The 26,424-nt window shown below is 40.6% G+C and overlaps 1 protein-coding gene across 1 annotated transcript in view; it reads right to left on the bottom strand.

Annotated features, from left to right (window-relative positions):
• LOC145406342 (organic cation transporter protein-like) overlaps window positions 1–26,424 on the bottom strand; it is a 100,177-nt gene that overhangs the window by 28,323 nt on the left and 45,430 nt on the right. The window contains exons 3-4 of the mRNA XM_080277506.1: window positions 2,628–2,734; window positions 279–450 (exon numbers count right to left, since the gene is read on the bottom strand). Coding sequence (XP_080133632.1) covers window positions 279–450; window positions 2,628–2,734 — 279 coding nt within the window. The remainder of the gene's footprint in view (window positions 1–278; window positions 451–2,627; window positions 2,735–26,424) is intronic.

Raw genomic sequence — 26,424 nt, 5'->3', positions numbered from 1 at the left:
TTCACTTATCATTCAAGACCTCGAAATCCTGGCTCCATCTGATAGGCCCCCCAAAATTTCACCGCGTTCTGTAACTTCACACATGCCTATGTGACTGAGCCGATCCGAAAGCTGTCACGTTAAAAAGGGGTGCCAAATCCCTGGCCATGCACTTCTCCGAACAAAATTCATCCAGCCACTTCGATCAGTTGTCAGTCCCATCATCATCATCACATCACAACTGTTGCTTTACAAATCCAGACTCAAGTTTCAAGTCTGGGTGCCAACAAAAAACTCACTTGTGGTGGTGAGTGATGTTGTCGTGTGCCTTGGTGGTGATGGGTGCGAGGGTGGTGTTAGGTGCGGGGTCGACTGTGGAGGTGTAGGCGTGGGGTGGAGAGTGGCAGGTGTGATCCACGTTGTAACCAAGGAATGCCCCGGCCAACGCATGGCATGGTATGAACAAGATCCCTGTAAGCTGATCAATGTTAGTCGGATTTTTTATTTCTTTTCTCTTTCCATTTTAACTTTACCTAAAATTGCTATCTCTCCGCCTTGAATGCTGAGCTGAGGGACGATTGAAACTAGAATATTATGCTAGTTATGAAGAGATACTATGGAAAGGACGAGCAAGAGCCCTGTTAATTCCATCATTGTTACTTGACTTTTAGATTAATATACTCCTTTAACTTGGCCTAAATTACGATCTAGCCATCTTGAATGCCAAGCTGTGACGGATGATTAATGCTAGAATATGATTCGTTACGGAGAGGTGCCACTTGAAGGATGTTACTCTTTCCACTTTAGCCTGGAGTAAAATTATCTCGCCGTTTTGAATGCTAAGCCTTGGCGGAGGTTTAGTACTAGAATATGATGCTAGTCACGAAGAGGTGCTGTGGCAACACTGTAGAACGTGGTATTGTAATTTTCCTCATTTGACCTATGTGCATTAACTGTAAACGGACAAAAATCTAGGCCAAGTTAAAGCGAAAAAGTTATAGTATCTCCTGACTGCACTAATTCGTCTGGTGTTTGCCTGAATATACTTGTTCATAGTTGTATCGTTGCAGAGAAAGGGTTACTCGCGGTAGTATTTAAAGCCCCTGACTGCTGGAACATATCACGGTTGAACAAATGCCTTCTGGTGTTACTTTGAATAAAATACTAAATTCTACCAGACATATCAAAAATGTTAATTCCTTAACATATTTAGGTATAACCAAGTGTCAGCATCAATTATTATGTTTAAACAATGCACGGAAGTAAGTGTTTCTCTGAACTATGAAGGTAGTATAGCTAGTAAACTAATCTAGTTTACCTCCTTCCCTTGCTAACCTTAATCTAGGCTAGGTTAGTCAGTTGGCTACAGTGCTGACATAATCCAGTTAATGTAAATTTTGTACATTGATATGGCCGTAGTTTAAAAAGACGATGAGGAACTGTAATTTGGCTGTACCAATTTTGGTACTGATTTAGGATGTTATTACTAACCTCTACAATGCGAAACCTATATGAACTGAAATGAAAACTGAACAATGAAATTAAACAACATAGGTGATGCCACAATGAGATGCATGAAATGGGTATGCACAGCTCACTTTACTTACAAAAAATATTTAATCATACAAATAAAACGAGAGGGTTCTCTATGCACACAAAAATATAAGCATTTATATGACAGCACTGGCAACTTTTAATATGATTTATACAGCTGATAAAAGAACATTACTCGAACGATTTATAATGTAGCTAGATTCTGGAGAGGCCAGTGAAAGAATGCAGGTTCACACAAAAAGTTGAGGAAGAGTTCACAAATGATTGCAGCAGCAGCAGGGGCACCTGCAACCCCAGGCTCATCCGAATGTGTACTGAACTGTAGACTGAAGCTGCACTCCCCTGCAGCCCACCATCCACATTTCGCGGTGATAGGGAGGGAGCTGAAGGATGTCTGTATAACCGGGAATCTCCACTGCCCACTTATATCGGTGCCATCACACGGAGCCCCTCTCCATCACCAGATGTAAACAGTAGGAGAGTTAAATAAACCTTTGCCCAGTGTCCGCTTATATAGCCTTGATAAGACAACACGTTAATATAAAATTTTTAGCTTTGTACTGTCGCCCTGATGACGTACTCCTGCTTCTACTTGAGGTACAAAGCACTCCACATGCAGGCGTCCCTGGTATAACAGTGCATTAAGACTTAAGTTTCTTACTGTGGTAACGATGATAATGTAAAAATAAATACTTCTTAGGCCGGGTGTGATAAATGAATGTCTTTTGCATCTCTGAGTGTCAGATCATTAGCCCTCTCAGAGTTTCGGTACGCGTTAATGCCATTTAATAAAGTACAGAAATTTAAAAGTAAATATGTTCGTATGTACTATGATTCAGTGCATTAAATTTGTTACTTGCATAGGGGAGGGTGAGTACAACCAAGATCTGTAACAGGATGGACCTTGGGAAGCACCATATGAAGAGGATGAAGGAGGTGGAGAAGGATAATAAATGTATTTTGATGAGGAAAGTAAAACAACTAGGCAGCTGCAAGAACTGCTCGAACTCAAACCCTGATAGGCTTGATATATATCCTTATCCAAGTATTCCCTGACATCACCGAAGAGGTCAGACACATAGCAAGGCACTTACAGTAACCCATAACAAGGGCGTGAAAGATAGTCCAAGTTCCCGTGCCTATGTGATGCAGAATGATGTCAAAGCTGTCCTCCATTGTGGCAGACATGGTTGACTGGAACCTGTTGATGAAGCAAGGTTGAGTCACGGGCTGTTTCTTTTGTTACCTTTTGTAGTAAGGCAGTAGGTACTGTATATAGTTATCTTATAATATAAAATGGTAATAGCACTGGGTCACAGGCAGTTGTCCTTATTGTCTACACTCATAGCAGTAGAAACATGCTTATTTTAGAATGTAATGTATTAAAAGAAATGGGTCACAGGCAGCTTCCTCCATTATCCTGTATAATAAGGCAGTTGTTACATTGTCATTTTATATCGTAAGAAAGTAAAAGCATTGGGTTACAGGCAGTCTTATTCAAGTACACTAATAAGGGAATGGGCAGATACTGATTTTGAAACGTAAGGTAGCCGAAGAATGTTAGATGATCGATTGATTCTTGGAAAGGGGGAGGAGAGAATTTACTAAAGAGAACTCAAGTGCTGACTGGATTAATGAAGGCTATCACTAGCCACTCCAGTTCCAAAAAGTCTCCCCAAAGTTAAATAAAATCGCCTGGAAAGAGCATCAATTAAACCCAAAAGACGCCATCGCAGAGATGTTAATTTCCCTCACGATCTGTGCCTCAATCTCCCTCGTTACTCCCCATTATCATTTGCGTCCTTCGTGGCCGACTTTTGCTTTGGTTTACATTGACACTAAGTATTCCTTACCGTCATAGTGATATTGCTCATCACACACACACACACACACACACACACACACACACACACACACACACACACACACACACACACACACACACACACACACACACACACACACACACACACACACACACACACACACACACACACACACACACACACACACACACAATGTCATGAAGTAGAACTGATTAAACTGTTTGCCCTTGGTAAATAAACTCGACACATTCTGGTTCTTCAACTCCTGATTTTACTTGTACGGTCTGAACATATCTGTTAAACACATCATTCGTGTTCCTCATAGCCATATTCAAGGCCACCTTCAAACTTGTTCAGATTAACAATAATTTTTGTCGTACATTCCGTGATTCTTTTAAAAGGTCAGCTTTCAAAGACTGTTCAATCGCTTACCGTTTGTTAACTTTTCTATCCTAATCTAAATGTGTGTAAGAAACGGAATCTAAAGGTGAATGTAGGGAAGAGTAAAGTGATGGTCTTTGAGAGAGGTGAAGTCAGTGAATGTACAGCGAGGTTGGATGATGAGGAATTGGAAGATGTGAGTTCGTTTAAGTGCTTGGGTAGTGTGATGAGTAAGGATGGAGGTTTGGAGGGTGAAATGCTTGAAAGGGTACAGAAGGGAAGAAAGGTTGCTGTTCTTTGAAAGCAGTGATAAGAAACAGGGAAGTGAGCATGGAAGTGAAAAAGTTACTACATGACAGTATTGTGATACCAACTCTAAAGTACGGAAGTGAAGCTTGGACGTTGTTGGAAGGACACAAGTCAAGAGTGAGAGCAATGGAAATGAGTTATTTAAGAGGAGCCTGTGGAGTCACATGGAGAGACAGGCTGACGAATGAGGATATAAAGGAGCGTTGTGGTGTGGATGTGGATGTGATAGGAAGCGTTATGAGGAACACACTGAGGTGGTTTGGCCATGTGGAGAGGATGGAGGATGAAAGACTGACGAAGAAAGTGTATGTGAGTGAGGTGGAGGGGGGAAGAGGGAGGGGGAGGCCAAGGATGAGATGGAGAGATGGGGTGGAGAGGTATATGAGAGAGGGGGGTGTGAGTTGGGAGCAGGGCAGTGAAATGGCGGGGGACAGGGCGACTTGGAGGCGCTTTGTTTGTGGCCACCCCAAACGGGATTGAGGCGTCTGGCAATAGATATAAAGATAGATAGTCTTCAAAGGATGCAGTGAATAGCTTGGGTAAAATTTTATCACATGATGGAGCGGCTCTCATTACTGTTTTTTTTTTTTTTTTAATCCTCATTGAATGCTGTGGTAACTGTGTAGTTTCGCCAAATATCTTCTAGTACTTTAACATAAGTTCATCTACGCCTTCCTCTTTAAATGCCTTCATTGTCATTGTTTCATATGAATCAAATGCTTTCTTATATTTAATATATCAACTGCCACATACAAATGCTTGTCCATATTCTAAAGTTTTCTCTGTCACTTGGTTAACAATAAAGCACTCAGACAGCGCATACCCCCGCCTGTAAGTAGACGTAGCAGAGGGGTGTAACTATACAAAGAAGGTTAAAAAAAAAAAAAAAAAAAAAACAGACTTTACTGATCTACCAGAAAACCCGCCGACATGTCGTAAAAATACCCCCGCTAATACCAATGCACCAGTCCTGTATGAGACAGCCCTAGCATGTATTCAATACGGACGGTGGGTGTTAGCGCCGAAGTGGTGACATGTGGAGGTGTATGGGATGTAGGACGACTACTTTGCCTTGAGAGTTGGCTGTGAAGCTTATGTCCGGAGTCGGATACATAAAGAAAAAACAATCTGGCCACCAATCTCGATAGCGTAGTGTTAGGTACTTGTAGTGAGATAGGGCACTTGATTATGGATCGTTAAGTTCAACCAGAATTAAGCAGTGAGACGTAGTGTCAACGAGGTGAGTTACAGCACTCTCGGGTTACAAGGTTTATTGCACAAAATTATAAAAGTGATGAGCTACAGTTTAGTAGAGCGTGATAGTAAAGTTGGCCCTTCTCCTCATCAGCCTTCTCTCCCCTTTCTCTCTCTAACCCCCTTCTGATATGAAGGGAATCTCTCCGACATTATATAGAGCGTGGGGAGGATGTGTATGGTAAATTTCCTATCATGTGGACTAACTGGCTAGGGCTGGTTACTCCATGTGTTTTGGATACTTCATGAAATTCTTGTTCATCTGGCCTACGAGGAAGTTTGAGATACATCGTATGGCTTAAGAATTCTTGGCGGTTTGGGAAAACAAGGGTTGTGGATATACATTGTGTGAATTGACATTCCTGGTTCGTCTAGGCAAGGGGATGTGTTCTTTAACTCTTCCTGTTGGACTCAGACATAACTACCTGTTCTACATATAGTTACCTATAGCTATATACAGTAGTTACATATAGTATTATGTTATATTATGCCTACATATCGCTCGGTCACGCGAAACTGGCGTATCATCGACAGTAAATAGTCATAACATATTAATGGATACTAGATACACATAACAGTCAATTTGTAAGTGAAATACATAATACCGTGAAGGTTACATAATTGGGATAATGTAGTTATTATAGTTATGAAATTGTACACGTATAATATAATAGTAATATTAAAATAATACAATGGCAAGTCTACTGTAGTCAATTTTACAATATATATGAGAAGGACTTGCTATATATATATATATATATATATATATATATATATATATATATATATATATATATATATATATATATATATGAGATATAATAGAATAATTATTACAGTAAGCCTATATTATGTGTAACCCATATTTTGTTTTTTTGTATAAAATATATATACAATATTTACTCAGTTTTGTCTCACTTGTGCAGTTCTTAAACACTGATTCCAGGTTAGCAATCCTTGCTTGCATTCTGTGCATGGCCAAAATTAATACAGTAAATATGACGGAGAAAATTACAAATATGACTGGAGCTTGGCTGTATACATAATATGGGTTAAACATAATCCTACTTTATTCTTCCCAAGGTTGTATTGTCTGATTTATTAATTGCAGGGATTCATACTTGGGTGAAGTCAACTTAATATGTGAGCTTACATTTAAGTTCATTCTAGGTAATGGCTGGAAGTACTTGTGTGTGTGGTTGAGAATGGCATAATGGTTTCAGTGGGCAAGGTGGATAGTGTAGGTGTCAGGACTGCACAGTAATCTGGTGAGATGTATAAACCAGATGCTGATGTATGGGCTGGAGGTGTGTCTGGGCAAGTCACAAAAACTGATGTATTTTGAGTGAAATGGAGGAACTGTGAATGTCTTATGTGTTGATGGTGGATGAGTTTATCTGGAGCAAATGCGAAGTTGCAATGATGAGGGATGTCATGATCTTTTATGATGACCATTTCACAAGGGACTGTCTCAGCTGGCAGAAACGTGAAAATGTACGCAGGACAAAGGTGAAATGCATGTAATGATGTGCGACATTTGTGATCAGTTGTTGTTTCACTTGTGAAAGTGAGAGCGTCCTGTTTCTTGGAGACCATGATGGCTTCTGTTTTGATGTTGATGGTGACTAATGAGTCATCTTTCTTAGAAGGAAAAGGGTATATTTGACAGACTGTGAAAAAATCATCCGTTACGAATGGTACTTGAACTACTATTGATGTTGGTGTGTGTTGCTTCCAAATATGGATAATATAATATCATATTTTTTCCCTCAAACAAAAGTTTCACTCCATGCTTATGTATGCCTTGACAAATTATTTGCCGGAGGTTGTGAATGGGTAGTAAATTAATGGTGATCCTTCCGTTACCAGTATTAGCATTTCCTTTCATGAAAGACCGATACTGAGCTATGGTATTGTCTAACTGTAGTATTATTACATCAATATGTTCTTTGATCACAGAGAGGCGTTGGAATAGTGTATTGTTCCCTTCTAGTGCATTTACTTTCTCCACAATTCCTAGAGTTGATGCCTCTGCATTCCTTAGGTTCTTTACAATCGTCAGCATTAAGGTGCTCTGAGTATCAGCTAACTTATGTTGGTATGACAGAATTTGTGCTATTTTGTTAATTTTTTTTTTTTTTTTCCTCTAGATCATTTTCTGTAGCTAGTCCAAAAATGTTGCCTAAAATTGCTCCACCTAGGTCGAACAAACCGCGTCTGTTACGTGTATTTGTGATGTCGTTTCTTGTCTCCAGTGTGTTACTCCCAGCTGATGGGATATCCTGGATCATGGTGTTCATCAAGTGCTTAGCCTGTTCTAGCATGCAGTCAGTTAATTTAATTAATTCAATTACTCCCTGTGTGGGATGATCATGTGAAGAAGGGTGTTTTAATACCGGTTCCAGAGTTCTAAGTGGTCCTGATATCTTCTGTAACATTCTTGGTATGTCTTGCAGTACATCCAAATTAACTTCGGTACTTATTAAGTCCTGCACTATTGCTGTTGAGGCTGTTAGGACTATCAGGCAACCCTGTTGGACTGTGTTGAGGATGTAAGTGAGGTGATCCTCTTGATATCAACAGGAACATGATCCATAGAATTATTTGCCTCATCTTTACCTACCGAAAGAACAACTGTATTAGAGATCTAATCCACTGTTGTTAGCAAGTTATGCTAAGGGTGATGATAGTGATGATGAATAATACAGATATCTTGGCCTGTTTAATCCTATTACCTATAAAAGGAGTCTAATTCGATTCCTAGTCATGTAAATGCCTTGTTATGGTGAGAGCTGTATTGGTTGCACCTATGTTTGTCTGTCTGGTATACGACCGCAGTTTATTCCGATATGTGTTGATTGCTTCAGGCTTATTTTCACCGTGTGTACTAGGGTTTTCGGTCGTTTCTGGTGTTTTATAGTTGCAAGCTAAATTTCCTGAGACCCTTTTTAAGTGATCAATATGTGTTTCTTTTTCTTCGTCACTCGATAGTGACTTAAGCACTATCTTACTGTCTCTTCTCTTGATTTCCCTGTATGGGCCTTCAAATTTAGGTGACAGTTTGTTATTTCTAGTGTGAATGAGGCTATAGACAATATCACCTATGCTGATATTTGATTCCTTTGCCTTCTTATTAAATGATTCTGTCATTTCTTCCTTGGACATTGCTAATTGTTTCTTTAGCTTTGTGTGTATTTCTTGACATTCACGTAAGCGAAGTTTAGGATAATCGTCATAATTATATATGGGAATTTGCTCGCCCTCTAACGTCTCATAAGGGAGACGTTTGTCTGACCCGTAAATAATGAAATGAGGTGTATCCCCTATTGATTTGTTAATTGCACAGTTAAGTGATGTTTCAACTCTGTGGATCCAGTCATCCCAGTTTGTGTAAAATTCATGGAGAATATGCCGTAGTACATCTAATATTTTTTTATTCTGCCTTTCCAGCAATCCATCGGAAGCTGGATGGTAGGCCAAGATATTAACTTTCTTTATATTGTTTTGTTTACTTAATTCTTGTAAAATTTCAGAGTTAAATTCACCACCATTGTCGCTTATTAGCACCTTTGGTGTGGTGAACCTACAGATCACACTATCAATGAATACCCGTGCGACTGTTCTGCTGTTTTATCCTTAATTGGAACCAAGATCACAAATCGTGAAAAGTGATCAGTTGTAAAATGATTGTGATTGGCAGTTACGGGTAATTTAAGTAAATCAACCGCGACAGTGTCCCACGGTTATCTAGGTACAGGATATTGTCCTCTTGGTGCAGGTGATAACGTGTAACCTTTGTGTTTCGCACATGACTCGCATCTATGTGATTATGTATGTCTTTGCGTAACGTTGGCCAATAATATGACATCCAGGCCAGTCTGACTGCCGTGTTCTTGCCAGGATGCCCTGCATGTGGACTATCGTGTATTACCCTTAAAATGTGAGGTATCCTTCTACTAGAAATAACTAACTGCCTATTATTTTTTCTATGATTTGTTTCTTCTGGATTTACCCTATATAAGCCATTCTTTACCACTGTGAATTGTTCAAGTGGTACGTGTAACTTGGGTAATGGTACATCATCGCCTGATTCGAGATGATATATTACTTTAGACCATACTGGGTTCTGTCTTTGTGCCTGTGAAATTTCTTGATTTGCTGGGATCGTTTCATCATTGTTGGAGAGTGATTCCTGTGGACTTATTGTAGCAACATTGGCTAACGGGTTTCGTGATAAGGCATCGGCAGCTAAATTTACTTTACCTTTTATGTAGTGAACATTTATATTGTAATTATGGATTTTACATTTCCATCGTGTTCTCCTCCCAGAGAGGAGTTTTTCTTGGAACATGCCCACGAGAGGCTTGTGGTCTGCGTATAGGTGAATTTCGTATCCGTACACGAAGTCACGAAATTTCTGTAGAGCAAACACTACTGCTAGGGCTTGTAAGTCTGTTATACAGAAAATATTCTCTGCTCCTTTTATTTGTCTACTGGCAAAGGCAATAGGATGGTATTTTCCTCGTTTATCCTCTTGCATCAGTACAGCACCTAAACCTTTGAGGGAAGCATCCGTGCAAATTATGAATGGTTTTGTGAAATTTGGATAGTCAGGGCATGGTGCGCATGTAGTTTATCTTTTAATTCATGAAATGCTAATTTTTGTTCCTCTTCCCACTGGAATACAGCATCCTTTTTTAGTAGAGTGAATAGCGGTTGTGCTATATGAGAGAATTGATTAATAAAGGAGCGGTAATAACCCGCTAGCCCCCCAGACTGTCTTACTTCATCTGTATTTGTGGGCTCTGGGAAATATCTTACCGGCTGTATTTTGTCCTTAGACGGGTGAATGCCTTCGGCATCTAATCTATGGCCTAAGAATTTTATTTCCTTAAAGTAAACTTTGCATTTAGACAGTTTAATTTTTAAGCCAACATCAGCAAGCTTTTGTACGAGCTGGTCTAGTTTCTGCAGATGTTCGTCTATGCTTGGAGTAGCTATAATAATGTCATCTAGATAGACAAATATTCCTTTTCCCCGCATTCCAGACAATACGTAATTCATCAGTCTCTGGAAAGTGCCTGGTGCTGTCATCAACCCCATAGGCTGAGAAATTACCAATATGCCAGGAATCGAACCCAGGACTCTCAGATGAGAGCCAGGCAGCATACAACTAGTCCTGGGTTCGATTCCCGGCATATTGGTAATTTCTCAGATTTTTCCTGTGTAAAATACAGGTTTCTCTCTTCATTCTGACTTGCCGTAAGTGCTTGGGATAGATTAAAAGCATCTACTTGCCCGAGTGCCAGGGGGTTAACTCACCCTCTTCAGGCCCACAGTGGGGGCGGAGGGACGTTGGTTACAAGATTGTAACAACGTAAATAAGCTTTTACCTGGTTGTTGTGTAGTGGTATGCTGCCTGGCTCTCACCTGAGAGTCCTAGGTTCGATTCCCGGCATATTGGTAATTTCTCAGATTTTTCCTGTGTAAAATACAGGTTTCTCTCTTAACCCCATAGGCATTCGTTTATACTGGTAGTGCCCTGTATTCGTGGAGAAAGCAGTGTATTTGCGTGATTCTTGATCGAGGCTAATTTGGTAATAGCCATTGAGCAAATCGATTGCGGAAAATACATTATTTTCTGGTCCAATGTTTCGTAAGACGTCACTTAACAATGACACAGGAAACCGGTCAGGGACTGTGTGCTAATTTAATTTACGGTAATCTACTACCTCACGCATTTCTCCGTTTCGTTTGGGCACGAAAACTAATGGGGCATTCCACGGGGAGACAGATGGTTCAATAACACCTAGTTTTAACATTCCCTCAACATACTGATTTGCCAGGGTGCGTTGAGAATCACGACCCTGTAAGCTGGTATATACTGTATACTGGTGGTGTGTCCGGATGTACGGTAATCTTGTGTGTAATCAGGTAAGTACACCGTAACTGTTCCCCAGGTAATGCTACCGTTTGCCTATGTTTCATTAATAGATCTAAGAGATCTTTTTCTACGTTGAATTGACCTGAGTGAATCAAATTCTCCTTTACGCACTCTCTGTCTGATGAGTTTACTCTGCTCGACGCCCCTGCTACTGTCACTTCGCGTATAGGAGCTGGGCAAATTTCTAACCTACAAATACAGGTTCCTTTCTTAATTTTCACATCTCCATTCATGTTGTTAGCTAAACTGACAGTCTTCTTATCACCCTTGTCATTCATCCAGCACAGGGCGCTCACTTTCAAAAGGCCATTTAGTCTAACCGTCCCTTCTATGCAATGACATTACAATTTCTCAATTTACTCTTAATCGTAATTTGCATGAATGATTTTGGTAGTAAATTAATATCATAATTAATGCTGGCTAGGTAAGTGGGTGAGTCACGATTGCGCTGTGAGTGAGGAGTGGGGGTTGGGTTGTGGCAGCTGGTCTATGCGCCCATTTTCTTTGAGAAGTTGTACGTCGGACTCCCCCATTTTGGTTGTGTGTGTAATCGTTCTTGTGACGCTAGTTTTCCTATAATTGCTGGTTGTATTATCAGGAGATGAAATTTCTTCTATGAATTCGCTGTCATAATGAATTCCATTGAAATGTGGCATCGATATTATATTTTGTGTTCTCATTGTGTTAAGTCCAAGCAGCATTTCTCCTCTAATTGATAATTTTTCTACTACGTAAAAGGTGGTAGTGAATGATTTTGTGGTCTCTGTGAAATTCATGTTTAATTCAATCATACCAATAACTGGCATTTCTTTACCATCCACTGTGTATAAATTTAAGTCTGAGTTTTCCAATAACGTCACTTTTCTGCTATTTCTAAAAATTCTTGCTAACTCATCTTGCGTTATTAAATTCACTGGTGAGCCAGAATCCAAAAATAATGAAATCTGTTCCTCCTCACACAAAGCAGAGACCAAAACGCATTCATTTCCAAAGAGATTTCCTATGCTGACTGTTTGTTTTCTTGGGTGTTTTATGTGTCGTCGTCTTTTGTGCTGGTACGATCTTCCCCCGACCTATAGATGGATAAAAAATTTTTCTATCGTTCTACATTCTGAGGTCCATTGTCCAGTGGACCTATGATATCTGCAAAATGCCTCGGAACCTCTTGCCTTTTGCCTATCTTCTTTCGTTTTAATGTAACACTCCGATTTTGTGTGACCAGGCTTTGCACAATAATAACAGAGTGTTACTTGAGTTCGACCTATGAGGTGATCTTCCATTTGCTTGTCTTTGTGCCGATCGATGTCTACTGGGACTTCGGCCAGACTTTTGTACCGCCCTGTTACCTGGTGTGCGGGAACGAGTCCTTGAGCTAACCTGACTGTGTGGTTGTTTCCGAAGTGGTCGAGATTGTCTCTGGTCCTTGCCAGGACTTGACTTATTTATCCCTGCTACGATTTCTGGCACTTTGATCCCTGTCCTATTTGCTTGTGATGTGTCGGTCACACCAGCTTTACTGCAGTTTAATTCCACCTCATAAATGAAATCAAGTAAACTCATCCCTGGACTATATGGGATGGTTTTTGAGATTTTTGATATCCTGTCAGGAAATTGGAATAGAGCTGCTATGTAGCCAATGATGTCAACGACATGCACTGGTGATATATTACCATCCTCTGTGACCCAGTCTGAGTTTTCTAGGCTAGATAAAAGGGTCTTCTTAACTGTGGAAATATCTGCTGTAATCTCCCTTAGATCTGATCCTGAGTGTATTTTCCTAAGTAGGTCTACAATTTTGTGTAATTCTGGGATTAAACCACCAAGAAAATTCTTGCCTCCAGAGAATTTCCTAAGGAATTATGTCTTAAACTGCTCAATGCTGAAGCTCTCAACAGCTTGTCTAACCATAACAAATTTCCCGCTGGGCACCGTTCTTGGTTTATTCTAGCTGAAAAAACAGCTATTTTTCTTTTCTCATCTGTAATGTGTCTCCTAATGAAATACTGCTGACATTGTTCAGTAAGTGTGTTAATGTCAATCTTGTCTTTTTCCGTACCAGAGAATGTTGGTAGTTAATTGTTTTCATGACAAATATACACTGGAAATGGAGTATTACTAGAATTCTGTGGAGATGGTACTGCACTAGTAATTGCTTCACCTACATTAGCCATCTTTACCTTGTTTTTTCTTGCAATCGTCATTTACAGACAATATATATTTTCCTGATCTTAATACTCTATGGTCTAAGTTATAGTAAAATGGAAGCGAATTTTTATAAAGTTCACTATCTACATCTGAAATTTCTGACCAAGTGTCATCGTCATTTACTTCCTAAATTGCATCTGTTTGCTGTTCTTTATCTAGTATGTGTTTTGTTTCCTGTGTCTGGTTTTCCGCTTGTTCTTGTGTTTCTGATGGTGTTTCGGAATTTATATTTCGTTGATCGTTTTCTGGTGTTTGTGTCAGGGTATTTGTCACTGTTAATGTCGATCTTTTGGGCACTAATTGTGGAACTTTACTTAGCATAATGGGATTACACAATGAATCATATTTACTTTTCTCTTGATTGCTTATAAAATGAAAATTGTAAAACACATATGTAAGTGTAAATCGTGTAATTGTCTCTCATTGTGTAGTCTGCAATATTTATGATGATATATATATATATATATATATATATATATATATATATATATATATATATATATATATATATATATATATATATATATATATATATATATATATATATTGCTTGGTTCGTTAACTAAGTGCTAGTATTTCATGGATAGTTATGTAACTGGTGAAGTGTTAACTAATACAACCATGGTTAGCTCCTCACGGGGCTCGAGTACCTGGGAGTGGCTTCGGTCACCCGGGCAAGTACCACATCTCCCAACACAACACACACACCAACACCGTTTTTTCTACACCGAGAAATGACTCCCCGGCTGTCATTTCTCGACGACTTCTTCTAACCGGGGACATTGAGAGCAATCCAGGACCCACCAACAAATACATAATATGTCCAACATGCTCAAAACCTATCACGTCGAGCCGACAGACAAAGGCTTCAGTTCAATGCAATTCCTGCAAGAACTGGACCCATTACACCTGCACAACATTTCCATCCAGAAAACATTACACAAACACCTGGACCTGCTCCTTATGCTCCTGACCCCCACCCACCAACCCCCCTTCCAATCCTACTCCTACTTCCTTCACACCTCCACAGCCAAACGCACCGATCCTTCCCACACCATCCAGTCCCCCAACTCCTCCCATTCCAACCCATCCTAATCTACCTCAACCCTTACCTCCATCACAACCTCCTTCTACCCTTTCCCCTCCACCCACACCACCTCCCTCCCGTGCTGCAGCAGCCAACACCCTTCGCACACACAAAATAAACATCCTTCAGTTAAACATAGATGGCATAAACACCAAAAAACATGAACTCGCACAATTCATCAAACAACAGAACATACACATTGCTATCTTACAAGAAACAAAACTACACAGGGCACAGAAAACACCGACATTTCATAACTTCACCACCATTCGACAAGACCGGGCCGACGGCGGTGGCGGTGGACTCATCACCCTGGTACACAAATCCATCAACTTTGCAGATACCAGTGCACACACAAAGTCACTTCTCCTCCCACGTGACACCACAACAGAAATACAATAAATTAAAATAAGCACTGGCAACAAATCACACATAACAATCGCTAACACATACATTCCTCCCCAATCGTCCCCCACAGTACCACACAATTACTCTCCACAGATACACCACATCACTAACATACCCAACATCATCCTGGGTGGTGATTTCAACGCCAAGTCGTCGGCCTGGCATGTCAACAACCCTGACACAGACAGAGGCCTGGTACTACAATCCCAGACAGATCACTTTTTCATACTAAACAGTCTAGACCAACATACCCATATCCCACACCTAGCCCTCTTCCTCCCATCATCTCCAGACATCACCTTCTGCTCCCAAAACCTCGCCCCCACTACATCATGGAGAGTGGCCAAAACCCTAGGTTCTGATCACCTCCCAATCATCATCACTACCAAAACCAGAATCACACCAGCTGGCCACAAACACACATACACCAATTATAAGGGAGCCAACTGGGAGGCCTTTGTAATTGAAACAGAACAACATCTCGAAACACTAAACAGTACACCCATCACAAACATCAACACCGCTGGGCACACTTTCAATACAATTATACAAAACGCAGACAAAAGACACATCCCTAGAGGCAACAGGAAGAGAGACAACCCCAACTTCGCACCAGAAATTCAAGGCCTCATCAGACAAGGGGACACACTGCGACACTCCCCAACACTCCATACACAAGACACCGTACAACAAATACAAGAACTAAACACTCAAATAAACAATAAAATATCAGAACAGCAAACACTAAACTGGAAAAATTACCTCCAAACACTTGACCACAAAACAAACATCAGCAAACTCTACAAAACACTAAACAGCATCACACTTTCCAACAGCAACACCACACAATCACACGCTTCCATCACAACAACAGACACCATACCCTCAAACAAACAACAAGTAAACACTCTCATCAATCACTTTTCACAAGTCAGCTATCTAAACCCCCATCCCGAAGGCCGACGTATCATCCGACGCAAGAGACAGTTCCCCAAAGACCCAGTCTACGCACCTTTCACTTACAACCAGACGAAGCACATCATTAACAACCTCAAGCACTCATCTGCCTGTGGACCAGACAACATAAGTAACATTCGCCTTAAACACCTAGGAACACAAGGCATACAAGCACTCACCAACATATCAAACTACAGCTACTCACACAGCATAATACCCAGCATCTGGAAGCATGGCAATATCATCACTATCCCTAAACCCAACAAAGACCCCACGTTACCCTCCTCACATCACCCTATCAAACTCCTCTGCACCCCCTCTAAAGTCACTGAACGACTGATACTACAACTAGTCACACCTCACATTCCCCTAGCCCAGTCACAACATGGCTTTAGGCCACTACACTCCACAAACACCCTTCTTACAGACCTTACACAGAGAGTTTTCGATGGCATGAATTCAGCTAGACCACCACACAGAACACTCCTAATCACACTAAACATTAGCAAAGCTTTTGATGCCATCACCCGCCACAACCTCACAAACAAAATACTCAACACAAAATGCACAATAACACAAAATGATGGCTGGCAAACTACTTAGCAGGCAGATGTGCACACGTAACATTTGCCGGTCAATATGCTAGCATCAGAAACTTCACAAACGGCGTCCCCCAAGGATCTGTTTTGTCCCTTACACTCTTTAACCTATATATGCACGACGTACCCACACCCCACACACCACAGATACACATAGCTTCCTATGCAGATGATATAACACTTTCATGTACGCACCAAAACGCAAACACAGCTGCACACATCATTCAACCTTACCTCAACACAGTACACGAATGGTTCACCACAAACAGGCTCAAAATAGCCCCAGCCAAATCTACAGTGACTCTTCTCACAAACTGGACAGCAGAACACAGTCACATCCCACACCTCACCATAAACAACACTCCCCTACCACACACACACACACACACACACACAAAATCCTTGGTGTAACATACAATACATCAGTGTCATTAAAACAACACATCACAAACATTAAAAATAAAATAACACCAAGACTCAATGCTTTGAGATCACTTGCCCATACAACATTTGGACACAACAAAGAAACCACCACCACAGTATACAAACAATACATACGTTCACTGATGAACTATGCAAGCCCTGCCTGGGCTTCTAACCTCACCAAAACACACTACAACACTCTACAGACCATACAGAACAAGGCCCTAAAAATAATAACAGGCTGCACAGCTACTACACCCACAGACCACCTACATCAAGAAACCAAAGTCCTCAAAGTCAAGGATCACCTAGACATGAGAGGCACCCAGTTTCTTGCTGCAGCCTCCACAAACCCACAACATCCATTACAGTACATGGGAGCACATCCACCCACACCAAGGAACATCAAAACAACACCCAGCACACGATGCCATACACAAATACTGTCATCTCTCCCCCCTCGCCCACCTCAGACCAGCTTCCAGAAGCATATCCACACTCATATCACTCGCCGCTCCATTCAGTCACTTAAAGACAACACACAGCTGCATGCACGGCCTCCTGACATCCACCCTTCTGAATCCTATCTTCCTCGTGAGGACAGGGTCCACCTGGCCAGGCTGAGATGTGGGCACCATCCAGCCCTCTTAAGCTACCAGAAGAGGCTGGATGCCTCCGTCGCTGATTCCTGTCCAGGATACAACACAGCACCCCATACTATTAAGCACATTATGGAAGACTGCACTGCACACAATCACCAACGCCAACAACACAACATACACTCTTTGAGAGCTCTGTGGGAAAGCATGGTCTCGGCCATGGCCTTCCTAAGGGACTCGGGGCTGTTCGGCCAGACTGCCTAGGGAACAACTACTACTACTACTGCTGCAGTGGAGATACAGTCGTGGTATTTGTTGAATGTTGATTACATCTGGGGTCAAGACACTCGCTCTCCTCTTCCTGGTGGTGGAGGTCAGATGTCATACACGTCACTTAGGGTTTGGTTGAGGTATGTTAGGTCCTGGTATGAAAGACTCAGCACTCGGTGTCGTTGCTAGTGTAGGCAGACAGGCTGGCAGGCAGGCAAATGGAGGATGGCAGGCTGGTGTTGTAAGGCACTCGGAATGATTGACGGGTTATGACGACTTAAGCAAATGATGACAATGCTGAGCTATTTGCCTCACTGTGGTAGTGGTGGTGAAGAAGATGGTGGGGATTGTTGGGGACGGAGAAGGTGGAGGTAGTGGTGGAGGGCGGTGTTGGTTCCAGGAGGGAGAAAATGTGCTGAAGTTGAGTCAACACACTGATGCACTTTCTTCTTTCCTTGTTCGTCTTGTACTGTTTGATTTTCCTTACTTGTTGAGATTAACTTGTAGAGTTTTGATAGACGTAGTTTATCGTTGATACTGTTTCTCGTAATTGAGGAGATATGATTTAGGAGCGATTAGGGATGAAGTTAAGCTGAGTTGATGCGATGTCTGCTCTCGCTCTCTGCTTTGCTTGTTTGTTTTTTGTCTGATTGCGTGAAGTCGCCAATTTGTGCGTTGTCGTAGTTTGCTGTGATTGAGAAGTTAATCGGCTTCGTTTACAGCTCGCCACCACTCTCAGTGAACGTAATGAGGTAGCTTTCGCAGTATAAACTCGTAAGGCGTAAGTGAACCGCTGCTACCAAATGCAAGTGAGGGTTCATTTGTACCTCTGCACACCAATGTTAAGTAGACGTAGCAGAGGGGTGTAATTATACAGGGAAGGTTATCTGGCCACCAATCTCGATAGCTTAGTTTTAGGTACTTGTAGTGAGATACGGCACTTGATTATGGATCGTTAAGTTCAACCAGAATTAAGTAGTGAGACGTAGTGTCAACGAGGTGAGTTACAGCACTCTCGGGTTACAAGGTTTATTGCACAAAATCATAAAAGAGATGAATACAATTTAGTAGAGCATGATAGTAACGTTGGGCCTTCTCACCAGCCTGCTCTCCCCTTTCTCTCTCTAACCCCCTTCTGATCTGAAGTGAATCTCTCCAACATTATATAGAGCGTGGGGAGGATGTGTATGGTAAATTTCCTATCACGTGGACTAACTGGCTAGGGCTGGTTACTCCACGTGTTTTGGATACTTCATGAGATTCTTGTTCGTCTGGCCTACGAGGAGGTTTGAGATACATCGTATGGCTTAAGAATTCTTGGCGGTCTGGGAAAACAAGGGTTGTGGATATACATTGTGTGAATTGACATTCCTGGTTCGTCTAGGCAAGGGGATGTGTTCTTTAACTCTTCCTGTAGGACTCAAACATAACTACCTGTTCTACATATCGTTACCTATACCTATATACAGTAGTTACATATAGTACTGTGTCATATTATGCTTACACGCCAATGCCATTGCAGGATCCGGATCCGGATCCGGATCCGCCCCAAAACTTGATCAATTCTTTCTTGGCCCATGGCCCACACTTCCACACAATTTCATTGAAATTCATTTAGAACTGTTAAAGATATCGTGTGGACAAACAAACAAATAGACAAACATAGGTGAATACATAACTTCCTCCAACTTCCTTGGCTAAGGTAACAACCTGATTATGTTTTGTTGTCAAGCAGGCATAACCAGTTCCGCCTTGTTTTCTTGACTGGTTTCTAGTGTGGGACTAATTTGATCTCTAACTGCTTTCGGAAAAAGTATGTACACATTCGGGAAGCGACGGCGGCAGTAATTCTTTATGTCTTTAGTGTCATCTTCTTGCGCAGCAGAAAAACATATTATTTTATAAAATCATGACTCGGGAACTGCTGTGACTTCAAACCACGTCGTTAATAGTTTGTTTTAATATTCGAAGTTTGTTTATATGTATCGCGATATATATATATATATATATATATATATATATATATATATATATATATATATATATATATATATATATTCCTTGCTCCGTCTCACTCACGACATGAATCTTTCAAATTTCTGTTACCTTTTGACCGAGAATAGGAATTGACATCGAGCGGAGGCCGCCGAAAGCGGTCTTTTAGCGAGTATATGATGAAGAATTCTTCATTACTTCTCACGTATTTTTTTCTTTATCAGAATCTTTTACATTGTTCGTGTTCTTCTCGTTTGCCTGTATAGCACAACATGTGACCATGGCAATACTGTGGCTGCCTCACCTGGTCTTCTAACTTCACTACGACATATGCAAAATAGATCGCAAAGAAAGTTACTGACGAGTTTCCTAGGTTAACTAGAACACAGACCCTCTACTTTCTCGACTTTAACTTGCTTTAAATTTACCATCTCTCCAGCCTAAATTCTGAGCTGTGACACTAGGTTATCACTAGACTATCGTGCTAGTCACAAAGTAGTTCGACAGAAAGGATGTTGAACCGTAGTACTGCCTTATTTCCTCACTGATCTACGGTATATAAGCTCCAACAGGACGATAATCAGGACCAAGGTATTGTGACACCAGCAGAGAGAGAGAGAGAGAGAGAGAGAGAGAGCGTGTGGCCGCATTAATAGCTCTCCTTGGCCAACTTACATCACAAATCAAGGTGGTGACAGGGTACCTTAGCGGGTGCATCGAATGAATTTTATGTCTCTTGCTGATACCACACTCTACCATTTTCCTTTTCATGTTACCTACTTCAGTCTAGTGATGAATTCTCTCTCTCTCTCTCTCTCTCTCTCTCTCTCTCTCTCTCTCTCTCTCTCTCTTTTCCTTTGCTATCTCCAGACGGTTTTATTCAGCTTGGATTACAAGTTAACAAGGTATTTTTTGATCAGGGGGATTATCAAAGCATTAAGCATGAATTTACCGAAGACTGGAAAAAGGCATGCAAAATACAGTGGGAGCAGAAAATGAGTGGACGGCCATCAAACGTAAGTTATAAAAGAAGTAGATATAATTGCCTACATATTTCAAGTAACGCATTTGAAGTAGAGAAGCAGCCTTATAAACGAAAAACTACCGTAATGGATAACAAGACAAAATGCTATAATAAAAACAAAATAAAAGCTGCAAAGATATTATATGGAAACAAGAGATCGTGAGAAATATGAGGAATACAAGAGACAGATGAATAAAGCGAGAAGCATGACGAGACAACTTCGAAAGGACAAGAAGAAGGAGTAACAGTAGTCGAATTTAATTCCAATAAGTTTTGAAAGTTTATGAAAGATAAAATGAAAATGTTATCTGGAGTAAGGGACATAGACTGTCAAAAAATAGGAAGCGGGATAAGCTAATACAAATGAAGAAAATGTTAGCACTCTAGCATCGTTCTTTGCAACAATGTTTACGAGGGAACTGGATGATGAGTTATAACAGAGAGATATTAAACTCTGAGTCATCAGTGAATAAAATGGTTATAACTAAGGAGTCTCTCAAGTAAACTGACAGCATTGAAAGTAGATAAATTACCAGGGACTGACAGCATCCATCCTCGAATAAGTATGGGACTAAGAGAAGAATTATGTGAAACATTATCTGAGTTATGCAATACTTCACTGAAAGAAAGAGTCAAATGCCTGATAATGGAAGAGGGCTAATGTTAGTGCTATATCTAAAAAAATGGCACAAAAGTCTGAAGTTAGGAATTATCATCCAGTAACTTTGATGTGTATTGTATGGAAGATACTTGACTTCAGTTTTAGAGATAGTATAATACTGTACATGTACGCGTATGTTGTCTTTTCAACTGAACAATGCGGATTTCTGTAAGAAGGACAGCAGTAATCTAGCCTTTACAGGAACTGAACGAGGGACAAAGATGCTAAATAAGGGTGGAGTGATAGGTATGGTGTGCATGAACTTGCAAAGGCATTTGAAAAAGTGCCACACAAAAGACATTTCAGTAAACTGACTAATTATGATATAGTAGGATTGATATGAAAATAGACTGCATCTTTCCTGTCAGGGCGAAGGCAGAGAGTCTAAGTCAGGGGTTCTCAACTTTTTTCCCACTAAGTACCCCCTGAGTTACTAGACCATCGATCCGTACCCCCAGTAATCTGAATGAACATAGTATGGTACTATATTATACCCAGTTCAACATACAATGGTTCTACAATGGATATTAGCAAATGGTTAAAATTGTATTGACTTTATTAAGCAGTTATGGATTAACATCATCGATCCGTACCCCCAGTAATCTGAATGAATATAGTATGGTACTATATTACGCCCAATTCAACATACAATGGCTATTATCATGTGGTTAAAATTGTATTGACTTTATTAAGCAGTTAAGGATTAACATCATATTCAATGTACAATGATATTACATAACAGCGAAATTAGTTACTGTATGAAGAAAATAAACCCTGGCACTGATTCACTGGAAAGTGCTACTCTACTGGCTTTTGTAAGACTATAGGAATTATAACTACTTCATTTCGCTGATAAAAATTTACACCATGTTTTAAATATGACAACCAGTAAATTTCAGGGTCAAGGCTGTGCTTGTTTTGTGCAAACAAGGTTCTCAGTTCGAGGAGCAGAGTTTGACAAATACTCAAAGGTCATGCTCCACATTAAGTTTTGTTCAGTGTTTAGCTTTCATGTTCAACAATGCTGAAAATCTTGAATCACATAGTTCAGTACGAGGGAACATCAGCACAAACCTCATAGCAACATCAGCTACAGAAGGGTAAAGCTCACTCATTTTGGATCAGAACTTTGTCAGGGAAAGTGTTTCAAATGCACCATTTGTGACAGTCGATCACCAGCTCTGGAAAATTATCTTCGATGTTACTTGGGAGAAGGTGCACATTAACACTGAATGGATTTCTATTCAATTTTTATTCCAACTCTCTCAAGTTGGAGAAATAAGATTGCAAATCAATCCGCAGGGAAAAAATATGTTTGCACAAAGTGCACCAATTCTAATTTTCCAGTGCCTCTGCATTAATGAAGTGCCTCATGTGTTCGGGTATGCTGATTTTCTTCTTTGACCTTCCCATTCCACAGCTCTAGCTTCACGGATCACAGCACCGGTGCTGTGATGTGTGACATGCCTCGTATCCATTGCAGTACCACTTTATGTTAAACTGTTCTTAATATATTACCATACTGAATTAAGTGTCAGATTAACGGAGATACCAGCCGATGGTCTGGTAACTCAGGGAGTATTTGGTGCGAAAAAAGCTGAGAACCTCTGAGCTAGATAAATACTGGGCAGAATATCAAGTGCAACTTTGAGTTGAGAAACCACTTTTTACCATTTCAGGTTGTCACATAGAAATATTGAGTGATCAAGATCTGGACGGCGAGGTCTACCACTGCGACCACTACTTACAATCAATCAATCAATAATTTCCTGTGGCATCCCACGGGATGCATAGGGCCTCAATGAACTCTCTCCACCAATATTTGTCTCTTGCCATCTCCTTCAGGTCCCACCAACACTCCTCTCCTGCTTCTTTTTTCATTGTCCTTAACCAGGTTTCTCTCGGCCTACCTCTACCTCTTCTTCCTCTAGCAGTTCACTCTGGCACATTCTGTATTAAACTGCCTTCTTTTCTGTATATGTGCCCCAGCCACTTCCAGCGAGACAGTCTCACATATTCATTAACTGGTTCCACTCTCGTAATATCCCTTACTCTTGCATTTTTAACTCTGTCTTGCCCCTTTACCCCAAGAATCCTTCTCAGTATTTTATTCTCAAATCCTAATACTTTCTGATCTGTTGCAATTGTACTGTACCATGACTCATGTCCGTAAATTAAAATTGGTCTAACCATGGACTTGTAAATTTTCACTTTAGTATGTACCGAAAGCATACTATTATTCCACACAGATTTCAACATTCCAACAGCTCGCCAAGCCTGTCTAATCCCCTCCTCAATTTCATTGTTTAATGATCCATTAGATGATACAATCGTTCCCAGATATTTAAAATTTTTTACATTCTTCACCACATTATTCCCAATTACACAATGGTTTTGGTTCTCCACGTTCATATTAATAATTTCAGTCTTTCCACAATTTATTACCAATCCCACTTTTTCTCCTTCCTCCACCAGACAATCAAGCACCCTCTGCATCTCGTAAATACTTCCGCAAATCAGTACAATATCATCAGCATAGTCCAAATCCATCGGCTTCTTATTTTCTTTCCAGTTAATTCCTGCACCTGTTCTCCTTACAACCTCTTTCATAACACAACCTTTTTCATACTTACACAGGGAATAAAATCGCCTGGATGTAGCAGAAAGAGAGGAATAAAGAGCCACCGGATTGAAGAGGTTAAAGCAACTTATCACTGTCGCGTAACATCTGTCATTGCCGACGAATTATCATTTAAAAAATATTACAATGAAAACATTTCTCATCAACCTAGCGGCCTGAAGGCATAAGTTACCCTTCTACAGTTTACGATCCTCACTGTGTGGATAGGGAAGTATTTAAGGGACGATTACATAACCAGGCTGTTGAAATGCCCGGTTATATCGATAACACCATAGTTATGTTCGAGTCCCTCTCCAAAACAGTGACGTAATAAGTACTGTTAAAGCTCAGTGAAAAAAAAAAAAAAAAAAAAAAACCGGCCTGAATAAGCAAAATGCGATCATTAGCCATTTTATACAGCAAGAAAAATACAAGCTGGAGACGCGAAAATCGAGGTTTATTTTTCTCTGCTTGTATGTTTTGGTTTGGAGTTTTCATGGCTTACTTAGGAATTGTAGTTGTAACAGTTGTCCCGAAAGCAGACGCGGAATATTATTGATTTATTAACAAGTAAACTCTTGAATTTGGTGATTTTTTAAAATGCTTCCAATCTGTTATTTAGTTTCGAGAAAGACTTGAAGATGAGAGGGGGATAATGGAGGAAACTTCTCTCTCTCTCTCTCTCTCTCTCTCTCTCTCTCTCTCTCTCTCTGAAGCTGAAAAGAACCGTCATGTGATAGCAAGTTAAAGACGACTTACTCTGGCTGAAGTGAGGTAAGGTGTACTGAACTGCCGCGAGCCGAGCCTTGACTGAGCTGCAGTCGGTTGTGGTTAAGCCTTAAGGTTAATATTTATGAAGACACTTAAAGCCATTCAGAGCCGTGTTAGACGCAGCATAGGAGGCTTGGAAACACCTCGTCTTTAGCGAACCTCAGTATTTTATTTTGTTATATATATATATATATTTCAACAAAGCTTCTGTAAGACTTCAAGGTCAGCTTTTCTGAAGACTGTCAAAGCCATTCAAGTGGCAGAGAAGGCTTCGTGGCACCTCTTGTTTAAGGATATAATATTAATATAACATCTCAATATTAGCTTGCCTGCTCTTGTACAGTTTTATTATAAACATAGTTTGCACCAGTATCATACAAGAAGAAATTAAAGCCCACCGTGCAGAATAAATCTCTAATGAGGTGTTACGACATCTCCAATATTACAACTCTCTGGCCGATGACGAACTTGTGTTATATTCTTGCTGCCAACAGACGCTTTATACGCTACTTAGGAAGGGTATTTGGTAGTGGAAGAGTTAATTAAGACTACATCTAACCCATACACTTCGGTAAATCTCTCCTAAGCTGTATATCAGATCGTCTGGAGATAGTATGAAGAAAATAAAAATGACACTCTCTGAATGAGGATGTCAAACGAGTCACAGTATTATAAGTCTAAGTTGTAGTTTACTCCTCCCGGAAACTGCGTTGTGTTTGTCCTCTTTACCCTGATTATTTGGTTTTGGAGTGTTTGGCACCTGTGTGAGTAACATAAAGGAACTAAGTATATACTCAGCTTAAGCTGTTTTGTGGCTATATGAAAATAAAAAAAATGAAAAAGCTGTCCTGTACACAGTTTCAGTGTATGGTACCCGTGAATGAAGATGAAATAATAAATAGACACACACACACACACACACACACACACACACATATATATATATATATATATATATATATATATATTGACGAATGAAGAAATGAAGGAACGTTGTGGGGTGGATGTGGATGTGGTTGAGAAGATTAGGAGAAATACACAGGTGGTTTGGACATGTGAAAAGAATGGAGAATGAAAGACTGACTAAGAGGGTGTATGTAGGTGAGGTGGAGGGAGGGAGAGGGAGGGGTAGACCGAGGATGAGGTGGAGGGATGGAGTTGAGAGGTATATGAGGGAGGGAGGGGGGTGAGTTGTGGGGAGGGTAGTCAAATGGTGGGTGACAGAGCGATGGAGGCGTTTTGTCTGCGGCCACCCTTTGCGGGATTAGGGCGTCGGGCTATATATATATATATATATATATATGTGTGTGTGTGTGTGTGTGTGTGTGTGTGTGTGTGTGTGTGTGTGTGTGTGTGTGTGTGTGTGTGTGTGAGGAAGAAGGAACCATAGGCTAGGAGCCCGCAAAAAAGTTCCTTAAAAAAAAAAAAAAAGAGAGAGAGAGAGAAATTCAAGATCAGTTCATTTCGAGATCTTTTTTTTTTTTTTAATGGTACGAAGAAGGAACCAAAGGCCACGAGCCCGGAATAACCGTTCCCTTCAAGAGAAGAACAAATTACA

Source organism: Coenobita brevimanus, chromosome 8 (genome assembly GCF_032717465.1).
Source record: "Coenobita brevimanus isolate Jiangsu-jjx chromosome 8, ASM3271746v2, whole genome shotgun sequence".
Taxonomy (NCBI): domain Eukaryota; kingdom Metazoa; phylum Arthropoda; class Malacostraca; order Decapoda; family Coenobitidae; genus Coenobita; species Coenobita brevimanus.
Note: the sequence above shows the minus strand (reverse complement) of the source record. Positions and strands in the feature narration are given on the sequence as shown.